Source organism: Gadus morhua, unplaced genomic scaffold, assembly GCF_902167405.1.
Source record: "Gadus morhua unplaced genomic scaffold, gadMor3.0, whole genome shotgun sequence".
In the NCBI taxonomy this organism is placed as follows: domain Eukaryota; kingdom Metazoa; phylum Chordata; class Actinopteri; order Gadiformes; family Gadidae; genus Gadus; species Gadus morhua.
This window is the reverse complement of record NW_021964019.1, coordinates 1-20,579: the sequence shown is the minus strand read 5'-3', so window position 1 is coordinate 20,579 and position 20,579 is coordinate 1. Positions and strand designations below refer to the sequence as shown.

General features: G+C 48.0%; 1 protein-coding gene across 1 annotated transcript; it reads left to right on the top strand.

Moving 5' to 3' along the window:
- Window positions 1–430: 430 nt before the first annotated feature.
- Window positions 431–18,541, top strand: LOC115538891 (secreted acidic protein 1A; the record flags this gene model as incomplete). The annotated part of the gene is made up of 5 exons (XM_030350116.1): window positions 431–538; window positions 8,525–8,563; window positions 10,615–10,674; window positions 16,665–16,709; window positions 18,437–18,541. Coding segments are annotated over exons 1-5 (268 nt in total), but the record flags the coding sequence as incomplete, so codon positions are not given.
- Window positions 18,542–20,579: the final 2,038 nt, after the last annotated feature.

The window sequence follows — 20,579 nt, the reverse complement described above, 5'->3', positions numbered from 1 at the left end:
GTTCGGCACTGAAGGCTGTAGCTTAAACCAACTGAAGGAAAAAGAGAAAAGTGTACCTCCACACAGAAAACACACAATGGATGGTCAGGTGGCATGGCCAGGGAGCCATCCTGTCGTTCTACTTTCATATTGGCCCTGTACCGATAATCCAGCAGAAGAAAAACAATGGAAACCAGAGGGAGTCACTTTTTCTCTCTCTTTGTTGTTGTTGTTGTTGTTACCATTGTAATGCCTTCTAATATCCACTAAGACCCCATGTCTGAGTGGTCTTAGGCAGGAAGGTAACTAATTGGATTTCTGAATAGTAAATTGGCAATAATCTGCTCTTCCATCGAAGACCACTATCTCTGGGAGCCCTCCATTTAGTGTGTTTGTCAGGGGTAATTTCCCATGTGTAAGGTGTGATTCCTTCCTGTTTAGTGACCAAGACCCTCTGCTTCTTTTGTCTCCCCTGTGCAGATAACAAGAGTTATATTCTGCGTCTTCCTGGATACCGACTACGATATCTACAAGGAGAAAATGGCTGAGCTCTTCCAAGGTGAGTGTCTGCTACTCGTGCTCAGCCCTCTGCTGGGACCCACGTCTTCGAAAACACGGCAAAGGGATACCACTGAAGCGTGCAGTCATATAATCAATGCTCGAGGAGAACATATTATCCCCTTCCGGTGTTAATAAAGTTCTGTCCAATAGTTTTCTGAATGTAATAGAATTGGACCTAATCTAATCAAATGTAACCTTGTTCGGCGTAATTTAGTGGCCGATATGATCACCCTCTGTTGTGCTCCTTGAGGCACTCGTCCGTGTTCTTTATAAGGTGTTCAACATTTATCTTAGGCGTCACGCTGGGAGTGACTCGATCTCCTGGCAGGTCCAATGAGAGTGAGAGCTACCCCCTATGGAATAGGTCGGCTAGGGGAAGACAGCGCTTCGCTGACGTATAACTCCCCGTGTCTCAGGGTTTCGGTGTTTGTGTTGCTCTAGTAACTTTGATTACCCCCCCGGGGTCAGGATATGGGTTTTATATTATTTGTCTGTATCTTTGCATAATTACCCCATGTTTTTTTGAGCCGACATTTGCATTATTTGTTACTTTCTATTATTTCATCTCACCGACTCCTGCTCCTGACCCTGTTTGGGTCTCTGGCTCTGAGTGTGTTGCCTGGGCAATGCATTCCCAAGGACATTAGTGTTTATTGCTTTCTGATGTTGTCCTTTCATCACTGCGATCCCCCAGTGGGAGATTATTGGTTCTCATCTTTCTATTTACCTTCAGTTAATCTGCTCATACAAGTCGCACAGTATAGGAATTTCAGATGTTTCTCCTCGACTGGGTCCCATCTCGACCTGGTTAAAAAGATATAATTTGAAACCTTTTGATGAAGGCCAGTCCAGCAAATTCCACACATAGCAGTGTCGAGATGGGAAAATTCTAACAAGATAGAGGAGCAACATCAACCACTCGGTCTCCAATAACAAGTGGCTCCTCAGAATTGATATGATTTGTTTATTCTATCATTGTATCTGCTTGGCTCCATCGACCCCCCCTTTTATGTGACCGACCACAATTACGATCCTGCTGCAAAAAGAAAGGACCCCCGCAATCTCAGTAATCATAGAGAGCGTGGAAGCAGTACTCCCCTGCCTGGCAACGGCCCTTTGGTTGGCATTGAAAAAAAAAAAAATACACCCCCATTACTTTCCACTCCCGGCTCTATCTCCACACACACTGTCCCAGCGTCCCACCCTCATCTCCGTTCTCTGCCGCCGGGGGAGCACTCCCCGGCTGTGATGGGGGCCTCAGCCAGGATCGAGAGCAGAGATCCAGGGGGCTAAGAGCGGGGAAGGGGGGAGGGGGCGGGAGGCAGGCTACCCTTTCCCAGACTGGCATTATCTTCAATTGACCTCCTGTTTATGTGTTTGTTTGTAGCCTCCTATCAGCTCTCTCTTTCTCTCTGTCTCTCTCTCTCTCTCTCTCTCTCTCTCTCTCTCTCTCTCTCTCTCTCTCTCTCTCTCCCCCCAAAGCCTTCGTCCCCATCTGCTTCTAAACAGAAAGAATGTTTTTTGTTTGGCCCAACACTCCCTCACCCCCACCCCCACCACCACCCCTACCACCACCCCTATCACCACCACCCCTGTGCCCAGACTCTCCCCTCAAAGATTATGTTCCAGGGTTGGTTGGTGGGGGGGCCGGGGGGGGCAACACCTAATTATATTGGCCGCCCTCCTTCGCCCACTAGCACCCATCTCATCACATTACCGCTCGGAGACGAGATGCCGGGGCCGTTGTTCTTCTTGTTATCACCCCGCAACCAGTCACAAGTGCAATCAGGGAATAAACCCACAGTGTGTCCCCGTGACCGGCTAGCGGGTGGGCCGGGGCTGGGGGGGGCAGACTAGAAGTAGCTCCACAAAGAACTGTGGCGTGCAGTGAATCAGTCAAGGCTGTTGTTGCCGTGGAGAGGAGGGGTGGGCGAGTGAACTACTTGTTCGAGGAACTATTGTTTACCAACAGGCAAGGAGTTGCTAATGAGGCCTGTGGCGGGCGGCACTCTTAGGGGTGATGAAGTGGGGAACCTTTTCACGAGGCTGCCGCCGCCCCACTATGCCAGGGCCAGGTGCCCTGTCCTCATCAATGTGGAGGCCCTAGGAGGTGACCCTTCACCCCCGAGGTCGACGCCTGTCTTTTGTGCTGTATTCGTTTCGATCCCCGGTAAAGGCTTATTAGTGGAAGGCGTCGGTTTTCCAGGTGAGGATGCAACTGTAGGATTTTATGAATGATGCTTACTGGCCTAGGAGATACACATGTTGTGCTCCTCTATCTTTTATTTCATTTGACCCCTTTTTCTACCATTCCACCATGTCGTTCTGACTGTGACGGGAACCTAGATTTGGTTTTCTATTAATGGATCGCCTCAAAGATTGTCAGTAATGGAGGCCAAGACAATCCAATTATTCCACCCATCCATTTACTTTTACCGGCTAATCCCTAATCAGGGTTTCGGTTGGCTGGTGATGGATCTCGGTACTGCTGGTACTACTGAGGCAGAGGAACAACTAGCCTCATTCGGGAGCCACCATTCACTGTGTGGGGGAGTTGGACTCGTACATGGAGCAGCATAAGTGGCTGCGATGACGAGATGTTAATGTTAAAACTAATGGGATTGCAGATAATTGATGCACATTTCAACATTTAGGAAGATTGCAACGGAAACTTTATATTCATCCACATATTTTTTATTTCAACTTCCTGCCTTGGTTCCACACACTTTTGCTTTTTCAACAAAAGAGACTAATTGCACATCAAACTTAGCCCATAGGCCAGGGACTATTACTTTTCCTAATGTATTCCCAAAAACGGTGACAATAGTTTAGAGTGGTTTTTGCTTCTAATAAAGCTGTTAGCAAACAGCTTTATTAACATTCATCACTGATAGATGCTATCGCTTTTCCTTTTAAAGTGCTTCATTGAAAACATCGACAGTTATGCAACACCTAAAAGGAAAACACTGGATTGCATTGAGAGTAGATGACAGTCTGAAACGGAAACTCAACGTAACCCTTAACTGTTTCTGACCAAACCCAACTGAACCAGTGAAAGCTGCTTATGTCAAATGTTTAACGCTCTTTTGGCTTGGCAAACGTTGTCGTTTTTTCACCTGCTGTCTAGCAACAACTAGTCACGTTAGAAAAACGACAACACCATACCGGATCTAGCTACACCGGAAACAAACAGCAAGCACGCCACACAAACTTGTTGGGGTAGCAAGGATACGGAGTGGGTAAAAAACTCCCTAAAACTGTGTTTGTGTTTGTGAGTCACTCTGTTCGAAGCTGCACGAGAGTTCAATGTTGTCATTAGCTGTTACGTCTTTCTGACCAATCGCAGTTCAAGGCCCACCTGGGCCGTACAACTTTGGGAGGGGCCGCTCAGTTACTTCCCTCGACTTGGTTGCAACGTTGACAGTTCGTGAGGGTTACATCTGTTGAGTGAGCGAGAGGTTGCGGCAGCACAGCTCAGGTATGGAGGTAGATTTGTGTCTTTATTATGCAATCAAAAATACTAGGTTTGAGAGCAAAACTTTCCACACTGCAATCAAAAAATAGGTTTGAGAGCAAAACTTTCCACACTGCAATCAAAAAATAGATTTGAGAGCAAAACTATCGACACTGCAATCAAAAAAAATGTTATTGCAAGATAAATTAATGTGATAAAAAAATTATTAATTGGAATCCAAAAGTTGGATTCCATTGATGTTGCCAAGCTGTCACTCCGATCGAGACTGGCCAATAGAGACGTGTCTTACATCTTTCGGCGTAGGTCCCGCCCACGAGATTCAGCTCAACAGCAAGCGAAGCTTTTGGATTTGCAAGCAAAACTTTAGGATTCGCAAACAAAACTTTTTGATTCGCAAACAAAACTTTTGGATTCGCAAACAAAACTTTTGGATTTGCAAACAAAACTTTTGGATTTGCAAACAAAACTTTTGGATTCCCATTAATAATTTTTTTAACATATTCATTTATCTTGCAATAAAACATTTTTTGATTGCAGTGTCGATAGTTTTGTTCTCAAATCTATTTTTTGATTGCAGTGTGGAAAGTTTTGCTCTCAAACCTATTTTTTGATTGCAGTGTGGAAAGTTTTGCTCTCAAACCTATTATTTTTGATTGCATAATAAAGACACAAATCTACCTCCATACTCAGGCTGCCGGACGGCGCTGCAAGGAACTTTTATAAACGCAATATTGTTATCCCGCAGTAATCAGCCTGACAGCTCCGAGACATTGACGATGATGTGTGTGTGTGTGTAGGCGTTATTCGATAGCCTGGTAATGTGTATAGGCTTACGTACGTAGGTAGGGATATTCATACTGGTTCAAATAATAAATGTTAGTATTATAGTATAGTATAATAGTATATAGTATTTCCCATCTTTGCTGAGCAAGAGTTTTGTTACCCGATGTCAAGTGGACCGGTTTGAATTCACTGGGGGTCTCTCTTACCTTCCTTCTCAACACTCTGATCTCACTAAAAGGCTGGCAGCACGAAATCAAGGGATATTTCGAATCGAAAATAAATTGTGATTAATCGCGAGTTCACTATGACATTAATGCGATTAATCACAATTAAATATTTTAATCGCTTGACAGCACTAGTATACATCTATAAATATGGATGTATGTATGGATATATATATATGTATGGATATGTTTATTTATATATATGTATATATACAGTATATAGATATAGATTAAAATACATTGTCAACATTTTCAACAAGGGATGCAATTAGTATATCAATTAGCCTGATTGGAACACGGTGACCCCGCGGGTTTGATTCCGCCTATGACACACTATCCTATTAGGCCATTCAGATTGGGTCGGAGACGCATGATTGACGGCGGGCGTGCCTGGGCACGTCCCGGGTATTACTCTCTCCCGCGCTCGAGCAGGGGGCCAGCTGTGGTGGCGGAGAGCAGAAGCATGTTGGAAATTGATTCTCCGTACACTTCTCTGCTAATATGATCTGGGTGGCTGCCCGCAGACTGAGCGAGCTCGCTCTTTTTTCCCCAATCAGTCACAGCGCTGACAATATTAACACCACCCATCAGATTGGCTGCAGCCAAAAGGGTTTTTGCTCGTTTCTTTTTTCGTTTTTTCTCCCTCCCTCCCTCCCTCCCTCCCTCCCTCCCTCCCTCCACAGTTTCACTCACTTTTCCACACATTTAATTACAGGGGCCACTTATGTGACTCTTCTCCACAATGCATGCAACGCAGACAGACCAACCCCGTACTGTCTGTGACAAAAGCAGCACATTATGTGGCACTTAAAGAAACAAATAAAAGATAATGTTGTTTTTCCTTGCAGCTAGACCACCCCCTTATCTGTTTGGTAATGTACAACAGCCAACAGATGCTGGCTGTTGTGCGCCAGACTGCAAAACACAACACAACACAACACATGACGGAGCAGCCAGAATGAGCCTCGGTGTGGCCTTGAAAGACTGAGACTGGAGACACGAGACTGAAAGAAGAAGTGGTAGACGTGAATATAAAGCATCACATGTGCTTGTGTGAACCTCAGTGCTTTTTACGCAAAGATCTTCCTCCAGTGTGGAGCAGGAACAGCTGTCTCCCTTGGCGGTGCCGTTTCCAGATTATCATTTAAAGTAGACATGTTTATTAGTTGTAGGCGACTGGATTCTGTTTACATCACTGTAGAATAGTTTGAGCCTGCGTAAAGGAAATGGCACTTCCTTCCTTAAGAAGTGCAAATATTTAGAAACTGTTATTCACAGATGTCTTCACTAGGACTCGTGGAAGAATAGTCCCGTTTATCCATTATCCATTACCCATTTGCATCTGAACTTGATTTGATTTCTCTATAAACACTTGTGTTTGGGGTATTCTCGTGCTCAAAGGGCCACCTCTCATCACTACATGACTGCTATGATCGTCCATTCCACACTCGCGCTACGCCAATGATATCAATTTGTGCTCAATTTGGCAGCGCAAGTCATCTTGGGAAATAGATCAATACAAAATAGCAACTGGAACACTGGAACACTGAGGACGGTTAGAGGAGGACTGACACTGGGTTTAAGTTAGCTCTGTTGTCATTCAAGAGGAGAACATTGGAGCCGAAGATGGACGTCCACTCATCAGATGATATGTTGTTATGTGATTCTGAAGCACTTAGACATAAATATACTGAGTGCACTAGGCACTCGCTGAGAGAGAGAGAGAGAGAGAGAGAGAGAGAGAGAGAGAGAGAGAGAGAGAGAGAGAGAGAGAGAGAGAGAGAGAGAGAGAGAGAGAGAGAGAGAGAGAGAGAGAGAGAGAGAGAGAGATTAAAGGGAGAAAGATCTCCCCCCTGCATACTTTGCCTCCACGGCTCATGACTATCATACAGAGCGACCATCGAAAGGTCAAAGTTGTTTTCGAAACATCTCTGTTCCGTCTGGGAAGGTGCTCCACTGTCTTGGTATGAGTCGACAATACGAGGCCAGCTTTGATCAACATAGTCCAGAAAGAAGGTTAAAAACAACACACAGGCAAAGGGTCGGACCTCTGACATTACAGTATCTCCCGCCTGCCCTTTTCAAAGCACAGCGTGTACTGGGGTGCATCTTTAATTGCTGGACTACTTCTAATAGCTCCAGTTTGTCGGCAGTACCGGCCAGCTTTGGTCTAAGAGCTCAACCACAGTCACCTGCTGTGTACCTTTAGGTGGGTGTACCCAAAAGAGTGACAGATCACTTTGCTCAACGTATCATTTCTTAACCATAAGGTGTGTGTTTAGTGGCTCAACCGTCCCCCCCAAACACGATCCTGTCCATCTCCCATGTCTGGTCGATGATCAGGGCTGTGCCCGGGACCCCTATATATCACGGCGTCACACTTTTGTTACCCTCTGCGCCGGCAGTTGATCCGCTACGTCTCCCCCGCCTCGTCGTTCCCAGCGGGGGTTTACGACGCATCATTGGCCCTTCCTTTGTTTCCCGGCGTGCGCTGCGTTAGATTAATGCACCGCGCGCTCTCCTTCAGTGTGGGACAATAGAGACTGAGCCTGGGTCCCTCAACCACAGAGGCAGCGCTGATGGTTACACCACAAGCGATGACAGCGGCCTTTCGTCAAAGTTTCGCCGCCGCCGCTCCCTGCTGTTCCCCCGCCCCCGGCCACGTGTACGACGTGCGCACGTACACACACACGTAGACACACACACGTAGACACAAACACACACACACACACACACGCGTGCGCACCAGGGAGTATGGCTTGCATTTCAAAAGGTTTTTTTTCCATGTAAGCCCCCCCACGAACATACGTGCGCACACAAACACACCAACACACACACCTACACACAGGTACCTACACACACGCACACACACACACACACACACACACACACACACACACACACACACACACACACACACACACACACACACACACACACAGGTACCTTCACACCCACAAACACACCTACACACACACAAACACACCTACACACGCACACAAACATAAACACAGATACCGACACACACACAGCTACCTACAAACACAAACAGAGAGAACAGAAGGAACGTACTGTACATGCTGAGTTGTTTGATATTGTGTTTGTAATGTATGTAACTGACGCGTCTCCCTAACCCCCCACTGTGTGCTCCCGAGTTGTAGGACCCTCACGTCTCAAGCCCCTTATACATTCAGCACACACCGGTACACTGTTCTCATTCCCCTGTATCGTTTGCAGGCCCGCAGCCGGGATATGAAGGAACTAAAGTGCTGACGGATGGTTTATTTTAACAGCAGGTTGGCTGTGGGACCGTTGAAACCTTCTGTCTTTGAGGGAAGGCGACGTGTGAATCTGACTAGAGTCAAATATAGACTCAAGAGCTGGTTGTTTGCCGTGTTATGAGATTTAGAAATTGACGGTTCTCTCTCTCTCTCTCCCTCTCTCTCTCTCTCTCTCTCTCTCTCTCTCTCTCTCTCTCTCTCTCTCTCTCTCTCTCTGGCAGAGAACGACATGGAGGTCACGGAGGGACAGTCAAAGGCTGGTGAGTGACAGCATTTTCCATTTTTCACAGGGTTTCCTTTTTTCCCCTCATAAATTGCCTTCACATCTCCACTAATATAGTCAGGGAGTGGGTTGAGAAGGCCCAGTGAAAAACATCAAATCAAACACTCCTTTTTAATTCCGCTTTTGTTGTTTTGTTGTCGCCTGCTACATCCGGCGTCACGGTCAGGCCTGACAAATTACGGTTGAACTGACTTTGTGTCAGGTGCATCACATTACAACGGCTTACATCCACAGCTAATTCCCCCACACCGGTGCCTTTATCCGGCTTACCGACCACACAATGGCTTCCGGCCCGCCCTAGGAGGGCGGCACAAAGAGACAGCGACCGCCGGAGCATCCCCGGACGCCGCCGCGCACGTCATGGCAACCTGCACCTTCAGCGCTTAATGCTGTTATCGCCTTCACATCTCGACGCGAGGCACTGCAGCGCCCAGACACTGCTTATCGGCGGAGACTATTGACACCGTGCACGCGCATTCATGTCCCCCGAAAACAAGCAATGACACAATCGACGAGGGGAGTGGCGCCCGGCGGTCTCTCGGTGCTGTTTGAAGAGCGGGAACGATGAATTCGTTGACGGTTTAGTTCTTTGCAGACGCCACGAGTCGAGGAGAGATAATGGCGTTCGTTTGTGTAGCATGTTTAATACATTGTTCACTCCCGTACAGCCGTAGTCCCCATTTGTTGTGCGCCATATTGCCGTTCTCCCACCCCGGTCTAATTGGTGTGAACACGCTGTGGTGCATGTGATACCAGCTAAGCAGAAAAAACATTAGCGGTTATCGCCGGCGACGGCCAGATGAGGCGGCGCCATGAAAGACTGTGTGTTTCTTCACATTCCGCCCATTTACCAATTATATGCCTCTGTGCTCCCAATGAGAATTCCAGCGCGAAAACAAATAGACTACCACTCGTACAGCCATTTTCCATCTCCGTTTCCATTCCGTCTGGGCCCGTCCTCGTGCTCCCTTTCAACATACACTGCGCGGTGTTACTAACACACAGGTGATAATATCAGTGCTACAGCACTTCTTCCATGCAAAGGTGGACCCCCCTGTGGGCTTCTTCTTGTAGCCTTCACGTCTCATATCATCTACCTCCAGTCGCGGTCTCGTCCAGTTGGCAGTCTGGCCTCGTTTTGGTGGGACTGCGCCGCGGCCGCTGCTGCTGCTGCTGCTGGCTCAGCATCGTGGTTTTGTCCGACAGGGTTTGATTCACTGCTGCCTGGAGCCCGTTCAAAAGGTTCCACCGACCACAGCTCTCCTCTGGTACACTGCCCTTGTCCCAGAATGTGCTCCGGAGGTACATCCACCATTCCCCTCCACCAGCCCTCACCCCTCCGTCCACACACACACACACACACACACACACACACCCCTCTCCTCCACCTGCTCCTCCTCGCTGTACTGCTCAAGCAGGAGTTGTTCCTGGCCATACGGAGATGGGATATAAAACAAAATAACGCTTTCCCCTGTCGAGAGGGCCGCTAACGCGAAAGAGTAAAATAATTGCAAGTTTTCATCCGAGGGGTTATCACATGTGAAGCGTGCGTCCTTCTCTGCACTCTTTGGCTGCCCTTCTTTTTTCATGCCTCATGTTCACCAGCTTGGGAAGCGGGCGAATCTGCGAGCTCATGGTTTATTCGCTCTGGCGTATGCAAGAGCAGATTTCCAGCAGTCCTGGCCCAGGGTCGGGCCAATCCCAACCGTTTATTGGATAGGGGGTTAGACACAATGGCAGTGGAGCCCCCTATAAGAGCGGCGTTTAGCCATTTTCATAAACAACAAAGACGGCTGTCGCTGGCGTGTCACATTTCGTTGCTGTGATTTGCTGTGGGTCTGTCCAACTGCAGCCAGTTTCATTCTGGTCGCTGCCCGTTGATAATACTCCCTTGGAAATCGAAAATGAGCCTTTCCAGACGAATACGCATTTCACCAAATGGTCTGGAGATGTCAGGCTGCATGTTTACCAATGTGTCACCCCGACCCCAATACTAACCCACCATTTTGCTTGTTGTTTGGCTCCTAGGTAACACACCGCCGTCAAAGAAATCCAAGAACAGGGAGCCAAGTGAGGACCGAAGCACAGGTACGGCCGCCCCCCCCTTCACTTCGGGGTGAGCGAGCTTTCAGGCTGAACGCCTGAACGCCCGAACGCCCTTTACATTTATAACAGAATATAATCAACCGCGGCTACCAGCTAGGGTTTCACTCCACCGTGCGCCTAGCATAGCCGCTGGGTTTAACAACCTACGACGGATCGTGTTTACAGCACGTTTGTAATGCGCTTCTGGAGTAATGGACTGTGTTCCTGGTCAGTAATCTCCATCGCTCTGCCAAGCCAGGTTCCTCTTTGGGGAAATGAATACAAAATAAAGCCGGGTCTCCCTTTAAAGAGAAGGTTTTTCTCTTTACCACTAAACTTGTTTAAGAATCCTTTATCTGGCTACGTGCAGCTCCTGCCCCCCTTGGTTGTGTAATGTTGAAACAATTATAGGCTTCGCCGATACGATGGCCCGGTGATAATTACATTCTCACACTGGAGGGCGTAAGCAGGCAATTAAAATCACACACACACATTCATTTGTCTTCAAGCTTTTAGTTCGGTGGAGAGGGGGGAAGGGGGTCGAAGATAGCAGTCGCGGTTGTTGTCTTAAGGGAAACGGACGCTCACCTGATGGAGAGAAAGGGCGTGTGGCGGGGTCTGATAGTGCAGTCATCTGAAGGGCACCCATGCCTTCTGTGCCTGTTCAACAAAACACAATCACCTCACCTTTTTCTCCCCCTGTTGCCTGCTCACGTAGCTCTCCGCATAATCCACGGCGCTAATTCAATATGATTCACAAATTCAATCAACGGCATTAACGGGGGCCACAAGTATTTTGTAATAATCTTTATAAATCCTAATTTATCAGGCCCAGCAGCTTAATAGTAGCTAATCCATTCACAAAAGGACTTGGCACAGCCTTCCAGCATGGGAACGCACAGTCCTTCAGACAACCTCTCGCACGGGAAGATAACTTTAACAACGAGGCACTCCGGGACAACACAGTCCCACCGCTCACAACAAGCAGAAGAATGAATCCTGAAGAGCTCTCGCCTATTGAAATAGAAGAGAGGAAAATGCCCCATAGGCATAAAACACGTCAGACGGCTAGTCTGTGTGCAACAGACTTTCCCAGCTAGCGGACAAGCCCTCTCAAAACAATGTGGAGTGTACTCCACTCTTTAGATGGTTTAGCATCAATGATGGCCAGTGTGTTTCACCGGTCTGTCCATACCCTCTCAACCAGCTCATTCTGCGGCCTTCAATATGGACAACATTCTTCTGTAGGGCCCGATACCCCCCTATATAAGCAAGCGCCTATGCTGTGTGTGTGGGTAGGGTATGTGTGCATTGATCAATAACGGTGGCTGAGTGTTTCTTGAAGTCACAGGTCGTGCACTAGAAAATGCTTTCAAACCTTCTTACCAAGCCGGAGAGTGCATTGAAGTGGTCGCCAGCATTGCGGATAAACACATAGGTCAACATGCTACATACATAGCGTAATGCATGCGCTCCCTTGAACCTTTACACCCAGGCATTGTGTCCTTCCTGCTGTGTGTCTGTGTCGAAGCAAGTCACAGTGTGTCTTAGCTCTGAGGTTTGTGTGCATGTGTGTGTGTGTGTGTGTGTGTGCACGCGCGCATGTGTGTGTGTGTACGTGTGCTGCAAGTTGATGGCACGATACGTTATCCAGATGTAACCCAATCACAGGCATAAAGGTACACACGTGAGAAGGAAATCCAATATTTTCTGCCTGGCCGTTATTATGCCATATGTCATTGTTTGTCTCCATCACATCCAGTTATCTTTCTCATCGCGCAGAGCGATGCGAGAGACGCGCGATGACGCGTAGGTGCCCCTACGATGTGGGCCCCCCGAGACATCGGGCTGGCAGCGCGCCACGCCGTCTCCGTTTCGTTCGACACGAAATCCGTATTTGAGAGATTAGTGAATGTCAGGACCGCGGCCGGAGCCCGGACCCTCGGCCGCGAATCAATGGCTGGCTGTGACTGTTTGCCTGGCCTTTCAGAGACCTTTGGGGGGGGGGGGGGGGGGGGGGGGGCGGTGGTGGGTGTGTGTGGGGGGTGCGTGGGTGGAGGAATGGCTGGATGGAGAAACGGATGGACGGCTTGAATGATGGACAAAGATTGGTGTGCAGGGAAATGAATGGATGGATGCAGAGGCGGATTGCTGGGTGAATGTTCAGATGGATGAATGAATTAATGGACGGACGGTTGGACGAAGGCTGAGGTTAAGTATCCCTTAATCACAGAGAGAGCCTCGCAGGGCTTCCCAGGCCCACAGGTTACGACCCCAACCACAGCCAAAGAGCGAGGTAAAGCCCCCTTTCATGATCAAGGTGTAAACATATTAACGGACAGACAGATGGATGGGAACACGGGTGTAGTACAGCCAGACCGTGGAGGGGGGGGGGGGGGGGGGTCGGCTTTGTACATGGGCATGGCTCTCCGCGGACCGCCGCTGTGCGTGCCTGGAGGCCCCGGCTGGCCCACAATAGCTGGAGACGCGCCCCCCCCACAGCTCCTGGCCGAGTGTGGAGGATCAAAGCCGGCTCTCCCTGGGACGCCGTCTCTTAACAGCCCGCCGTGTATCACAAGCAACGCTCCAGTGCAGCGCTCGTAGGATCACACACACACATACACGTGTGTCCATGAGTGCATGCACACGCACGGACACACACACAGACATAAACATACAACACAGACACAGACGCATATATACACACACACGCATGCACTCGCGCACACACACACGGACACAAACAGCCACACACACAGACGCAAACATGCACGCACAAACGCGCAGACACGCATGCATGCACGTGCACTCGCACACAGACGCACACACACACACACACACATACACAGGCACAAACATACAAACACACACAGACACACATTCCTACACACACACGCATGCACTCGAACACACGCACAGACACAAACAGCCACACACATAAGTACACACACGCACACACACGGGCGCCGCATCCTTGCACAGACGCGATAAGAGACGCCACGGTGCAGAGATGCATTTGAATGGTGGCTGTTGGTCATCTTCTCCTCGGCCACTGGTCTCATGAAATTTTCAGCATAGCTGTTTTTTTTTTTCTTAGTTCCTCGCTCCAGTTGGCTTTAATGGGAAGAAAGGGAGGCTGTGGTGGAGAACAAGTATAACTAGGTTGTGTGTTATATTGTGTGTGTGTGTGTGTCTGTGTCTGTGTGTGTGTATGCGTGTGTTTTTATGTGTGTGCCTCTGCAATTGTATGGGTGCGTGTGTGTGTGTGTGTGTGTGTGTGTGTGTGTGTGTGTGTGTGTGTGTGTGTGTGTGTGTGTGTGTGTGTGTGTGTGTGTGTGTGTGTGTGTGTGTGTGTGTGTGCGTGCGTGCGTGCGTGTGCGTGAAACCAGTTGCCCACGTTAAAATCTGTGTGGTTACTCTCTCTGCATGGCTGGCTGTCATCCCTGATTCTTTTGAAGCTTGCAAACATCCACTTTGCCTTTTTGGTCTCCTCCAATGCCCTGAAGGTGCTGTTTCCATGGTACATCACTGGTTCAATATGTATTTCAGCCTCGGAATTGTTCATGTATCTGTAAAGTAACCAAGGAATTGTAACCAATGTGGTTTCACATGAAACATTGATTCGTCTGCTTGCGTTTGTTTGTGAGGAGAGGAGGAGGGGGGGGGGAGTACTGAACACACGCATGTGTGATCTACATTTTGTTCAACATTATTCCATGAGGGCTGACCCACACCGTTGTTGTTGATGATGTTGTTGTTTTTCACTGCTATAAACAAGAATCTGAAATGAGGATCCATAGGTGATGTTGAATCCAATAGAAACCCATTCGCTGTGCACGCTAGTTCTCCGCCTTTCAGCATCGTCAAGTATTCAAGTAGTCAGTCGTCAAGTACCAGTAGCCTATAGTCTCTCAAAGCGAGGCGAGCGGTAATAACGCTGTGACTATGCTGCCACCTGCTGGTTGGTCTCCATGGCTGCAGGGACCTGGGGTTTTCATTTAGCGGTAGAGTGATGGCTTTGATTGAGCGTAATTTAAGACCTTCGATAAATCACATCTGCACTCATCTGTGTGTGTGTGTGTGTGTGTGTGTGTGTGTGTGTGTGTGTGTGTGTGTGTGTGTGTGTGTGTGTGTGTGTGTGTGTGTGTCTGCAACTACTTATGAATGTGTGTGCGTAATGCAACTACAACCATGTTTTTGCATGTGGGGAGATGTGTGGGAAGTTGTTTGTGTGAATGCGTGAGAGAGAGAGAGAGAGAGAGAGAGAGAGAGAGAGAGAGAGAGAGAGAGAGAGAGAGAGAGAGAGAGAGAGAGAGAGAGAGAGAGAGAGAGAAAGAGAGAGAGAGAGAGACATGTTTGTGTTTTGCCAGTCCCATCTGGCCCGTCCCTTTACCACAACCTTCATTACAAATTGAAAACGCTTCTATTCAGTAGGAAAAAAAAAAAAAAAAGGTCTGATGAAATTACGTGGAGGAAATTGCCTTTGCACCGTTTTGTCTTATCTGATTCATATTGTTTGGGGCTACTTCAGAGCGATACAACAATCTTTCGCGCACATTTTAAGACGTGAAAGTGTAACCAGCTTTTTTTTTCTCCCTTATTCTTCATCTCCGGGTGAACAACCTCGTGGGCCAATCACGCGCTGATCTTAAAAGATGGCGATTAGGGATTCTTTTCAGCGTGCGAGGCGGCACGGCGACCGTCCCACACTGCCAATCACGATTAACAAAAAGGATTGCTGTACCGCGCTCCTCACCAGCAGTCTGTTTGATGGACACAGGCACTTGAGACAAACACGGCAGGCCGCTGCAACTGGTCCTCTCCCCCCCGTTTAATAGAGGCTGGCATTTTTATTGTTCCGAGTGGAGGGCAAAATTGCATAGATATGAAAAAAAACGCTTTCCCCTCCGCAGCTTGTTAAAAAAGCAATTATAGAAGCTGCACAATAGCCATTGTGGCGCATGTTCGCTTATTGGTGTCATGGCTTTCATTTACTCAATTTGTCCCAAATGTCAGTGGTAGATAGATGCGCGTGTCTGTGTTTGTGTCGGTGTTTGTGTCGGTGTGTGTGTGTGTGTGTGTGTGTGTGTGTGTGTGTGTGTGTGTGTGTGTGTGTGTGTGTGTGTGTGTGTGTGTGTGTGTGTGTGTATTTGTGAACTGAGAGATAGTAGATGAGAAAATTGTAGAAGAACGCAAGCAGGCAAAAGTTGTACCGGGGGCAGTTCAGCCATTTTTGTAAGAAAAGTCCAACAACACAAGCACACACTTCAACTAGATCTTTACTCTAAGGCAAATCTTCCGAAATGTTCACAGTTCGATTTATGTTTTGCAGGGAATTTGGTTTTCATTTTGAAGGCTCTGATATAAACAACATTCAAAACGAATGAACTACTTTTTTGGAACCAGTTAACCATATGTTTTTTGTTTTGTCCGTGCGGGGAGAAACATTTTAAGAACAAACTAGGCTAACAGTCTTAGCATAACGCTATGAGGCACAAACACATGTTCCGAGCCCTCATGTCTCTTCCTCCTGTAGTTATTTGTCATGAAATCCCTGAACTGCTCCAGTTCAGGCACTCTATTCTTTATTCCTCTGCTTAAGAGCTAAAAGAAGAAGGAAAAAGAACAAAAAAAAAAAGTCCCCTATCACACGAGCGCGGAACAAAGAAATCCCTCAATTATGTATGGCTTTGGAAGTGACATTCTTTTTTTCCCTCTATTCTTCAATCATTTTCCCTTTTTTTGTCTTACGACTTAATTTATGCGTGTCTTTTGCGGGTTTCATTGCTCGGGAACAGTCGGTAGGGAGAGGCAGCCGCCACAAAGAGACTGGCGAACGAGAGCAGGCTGTTTGAGGTGATATCCTCTCCCTGCTTTCTCAAGGCCGGTCTGCTACCGCTCCCACAACCACCGTAACCACACGACATGAACACTTTGTGTTTCTCAATGTTGTTATTGAGTCATTCTTATTCTCTTCTTCCCTGCCATTTCAGATGCTGTTCCCGACAACGACGTGCACATGGAGAGTCAGAACCAAGGTATGTTGCTGTTGACATTCAGCCAGGGCTGGGGAGGGGGGGGGGGGGGCAGCCGAGGTAAGGAAGAGGGGGGGGGGGGCTTGTCATCACCGTTGGACAGATTGCCTCCTCCTCCATCCATCTCACAATAAGAGGCCTTCAATTCCCAACACTGATGTCTTATCTCCATTAGAGTAGGGCATTGTACACTGCTGAGCCTATACCCTTCTCTGCAGATGGCCATTAAACGCTGAAGCCTATCTGTGTGTGTGTGTGTGTGTGTGTGTGTGTGTGTGTGTGTGTGTGTGTGTGTGTGTGTGTGTGTGTGTGTGTGTGTGTGTGTGTGTACGTGTGTGTACGTGTGTGTATGTGTGTGCGTTTGTATGTGTGTGACCCCATGCGTTCAGTGTCTTCTTCCCAAAGTTGTAGTCTGCTGATAGGTAGGTTTTGATCTGCGGAGGCAGGACAGGCTCTCCCACAGGGTGCACATCGTGAGCGGCGTCGTATCCACAGGTGGAAGGCTCAGGGATGTTGTGTGTCACACCGCTGCGGTTGCATTCACGAACACGACCGCGTGGTTCAGTGCCGACAGCCTCCAGACTCTCAGTGAAAAGTGTGTTAACTGAACAAGGCTTTTTGTGCACGTGTGTTTGTGTGTTCGGCGCTGTGCACGTGTATGTGAGGGTGGGTGGGTGGGTGTCTGTCTGTCTGTCTGTCTGTGTGTTGGTTCTGCAAAAAGGAGCAATCATTAGCTTAGACGTGGAGCGATTTCTTTTGCAGAGAATTTTTGCCGCTCTGCATAGATATAATTAAAATTCCACATTTGCATACTGGCAGTCAGCAGCACCTCCCTCCGGTTTGTGGTTTATTCAACTCCCTTCCCATTGACAGAGATTTGACAGATACAGCCTTCATCCTCCCACAACATACATTTTGGGGTAAATACCCGATGCAGCCCTGGGATATGTAATCACATTCCCAGATAAACACTATGTTGTTTTTCTGGCAGCGGAGCGGCACATTTTAGAACTGCACCTGCTTCCTCGATCTGATGTAGACAGAGAGACAGACAGTGTGTGAGGTATTTGTGTACGTGTTTCTCTGTAGTGTGTACGTGTGTCTCTTCGTCTTTCCGTCTGTCTCTCCGTCTGTGTGTGTGTGTGTGTGTGTGTGTGTGTGTGTGTGTGTGTGTGTGTGTGTGTGTGTGTGTGTGTGTGTGTGTGTGTGTGCCTCTGCATGCGTGTGTTTGTGCGTACATGCAAGGCAAGCGTGCGCGTGTGTTTAGCCAAATATAAACCCCAATACTCGGTGTGTCCTCCAAGCGAACACAGTCGCATCACAGCACAAACAAAAGCCTATCGTCCCCCCTGTCCTGTCCTCGTATGCTGTCCCACTGGCTCGTGGCGTCTGCCTGCGTGCCCCGGAGCACATCAAAGAGCAGGGCACCTTTTTAGTCCAGGCAGCTCTGGATCGCCACTGTTGTCGCTAACGAAGTCCGGCCTTGATTCCCCCGCGACTCACGGCGCGCTGGGTGTCCACAGCCTGTTTTCATGCCCTTGAGCTCCTCCTTCAAAGCCTCTCTCCCTCTCTCTGGCAATCTCTCTCTGTCTCTTTTTCTCTTTCATTCTCTATCCCTCTCTCTTTCTCTCTGTCCGTCTCTGTCCTCTCCGTCTCTCTCTCTCTCTCTCTCTCTCTCTCTCTCTCTCCCTCTCTCTCTCTCTCTCTCTCTCTCTCCCTGCCACCTGCAGATGAGATGGGTGATGATGAAAAGCAAGACGAAGAGGCCGCGGAGGAAGACGAAGATGATGACGACGGCGTTGCCGAAGGCGAGGACTCCAACCCAAAGGAAAAAGGTGCGCTAACAAGCGTCTGCCCGTCTGTGGCTCTGCGTGTCGTTCAGGGTACTGTGTGTGAGACAGGTGGATGGCTAGAGTTAGTTGAATAGAAATAGATAAATGTATGGGTAACGAGCACATAGGTGGTTATTGTGTGTGTGTGTGTGTGTGTGTGTGTGTGTGTGTGTGTGTGTGTGTGTGTGTGTGTGTGTGTGTGTGTGTGTGTGTGTGTGTGTGTGTGTGTGGTACAGGAGATGCACAACTTGTTTACGAACAGGCAGGGAATAAACAGAACAGAGATTAAGAGAGACGCAGATCCACAGTATTTTGTTGAAAGGTTACTTCAGACATTAATTCAAATCCAGCAGAAAAAGTTCACAAATGACAAACTCTTACGCAGACTGTTAATGTATTTTCTCGCCATGCTGGAACCCTCATACACGACACAAACATTTAGCCTTTATTACGCTGCCCTTCACTGAAGCAGGCAGGAGCCAATATGTGGAGGAACAGAATAAGAAGACACCTTAACACAGTGTTCCGTAAATCTAGGGTATAAAGTAGAGCGTGGAACATCTTGTTTTCAACTAATCAAACCCCTTTGGGTTTTTTCTTTACACGCCAAGTAAAATGGAGATCCTTCTTGCAAGGAAATTGAATAAAATCTGTTACATTGGGTTTTCACAAAGGCTCGTGTGTGTGTGCTGACGTCTTGGATGTGCAGAATATATTCAGAGGCTGTCATGTCTGCAGATTGATTAGAGTGAGTGTGACTAGGCCTTTGTCCTGCTGTTGTCCAGTCCTTCTAGAACACGCCGTGTACGATGCATTAGACATGAATGGATCGACAAATTCATCCGACTGACAAAACTGACAGTAAAGTGCAAGAAGTGAACCGAAATTAACCCCCCCTCCCACCCCCATTGCGGCTAATGTATTAAGCTAGCATCACAAAGGCAAAGACGTATATTATTCTTTGTCGGTTATTTTATTCACATTTATTTTGTCAGGGCTATTGAGAGAGCGGGAAAAGTATCCAAAATTGATGGTTACAGGCTTTAATGCCCATATTTCAGCGCAGCACACAATAACAATACGATAATAGTCAACTACAACGGTAATGTGATATGTATTCAACAAAGCTCTACCGGATAACAAGACGGCAGCGGCGGCGTGACATATATTCAACACGACGCACAAGTCATTATTCTTGGTAGTTGGGTGGTTACCGTGGTTACAGCTTTGGTCCCCGGCGCCATCACAACGGGGAGGGGCCCTACCTCTCAATATCTCCCTCTGTTATCCTACAATAACAACAGCGGGGTTTTTTAGTAAACAATCTTTGTTTGGATTGTTTTTTTCTTCCTTTTTTTTTTTTTTTCACCAACTTCGGAAACTGACATGAGGACCTGAATGAGGACCTCCGTGCGAGTGTTATCCCCTGCCCCTTCTCTGGCTTTATTTGTGATGCGTCTCGCTACGTTGCGCGCGAATCCACACGGAAACCCTCCCCACTCAGCCCGGGCTGAGACGAGTCAGGGTGAAGCACCACCAAAGTCCTGCTCTACTTTCAGCCCCTTGTTTACAGCTTAGAGAAATCCCCCAGTCTTAGGTCCTTACTGGCACTGCACAGAACACGAGTAATGCTCTCGAACATACACACACACACACGTTTACACACACATGTTTGGTAATGTATGTATTCTCTATGTTTTATGTTGTATGCTCCTATATGGACCCCAGGAAGACTCGCTACCGCCTCGGCATCAGCTAATGGGGATCCATTCAATAAACAATAAACAATAAACACACACACACACACACACAGAAACACACACACACACACACACAAACATATCCACACACAGCACAGCCACACATACCATAACAGAGATAACGTCAGAAAGCTCAGCAGCCCGTTGGTAGCGCACACTGTTGTGTTGGTAACATGAGCAGCGCTGAGCCCATGGTACTGCGTTGTACTGCGTTGTACTGCATGGTAACAGAGTTTGAACAGGCCCACCACTGTGTCTGTGTGTCCAGCAGAGGAGGAGAT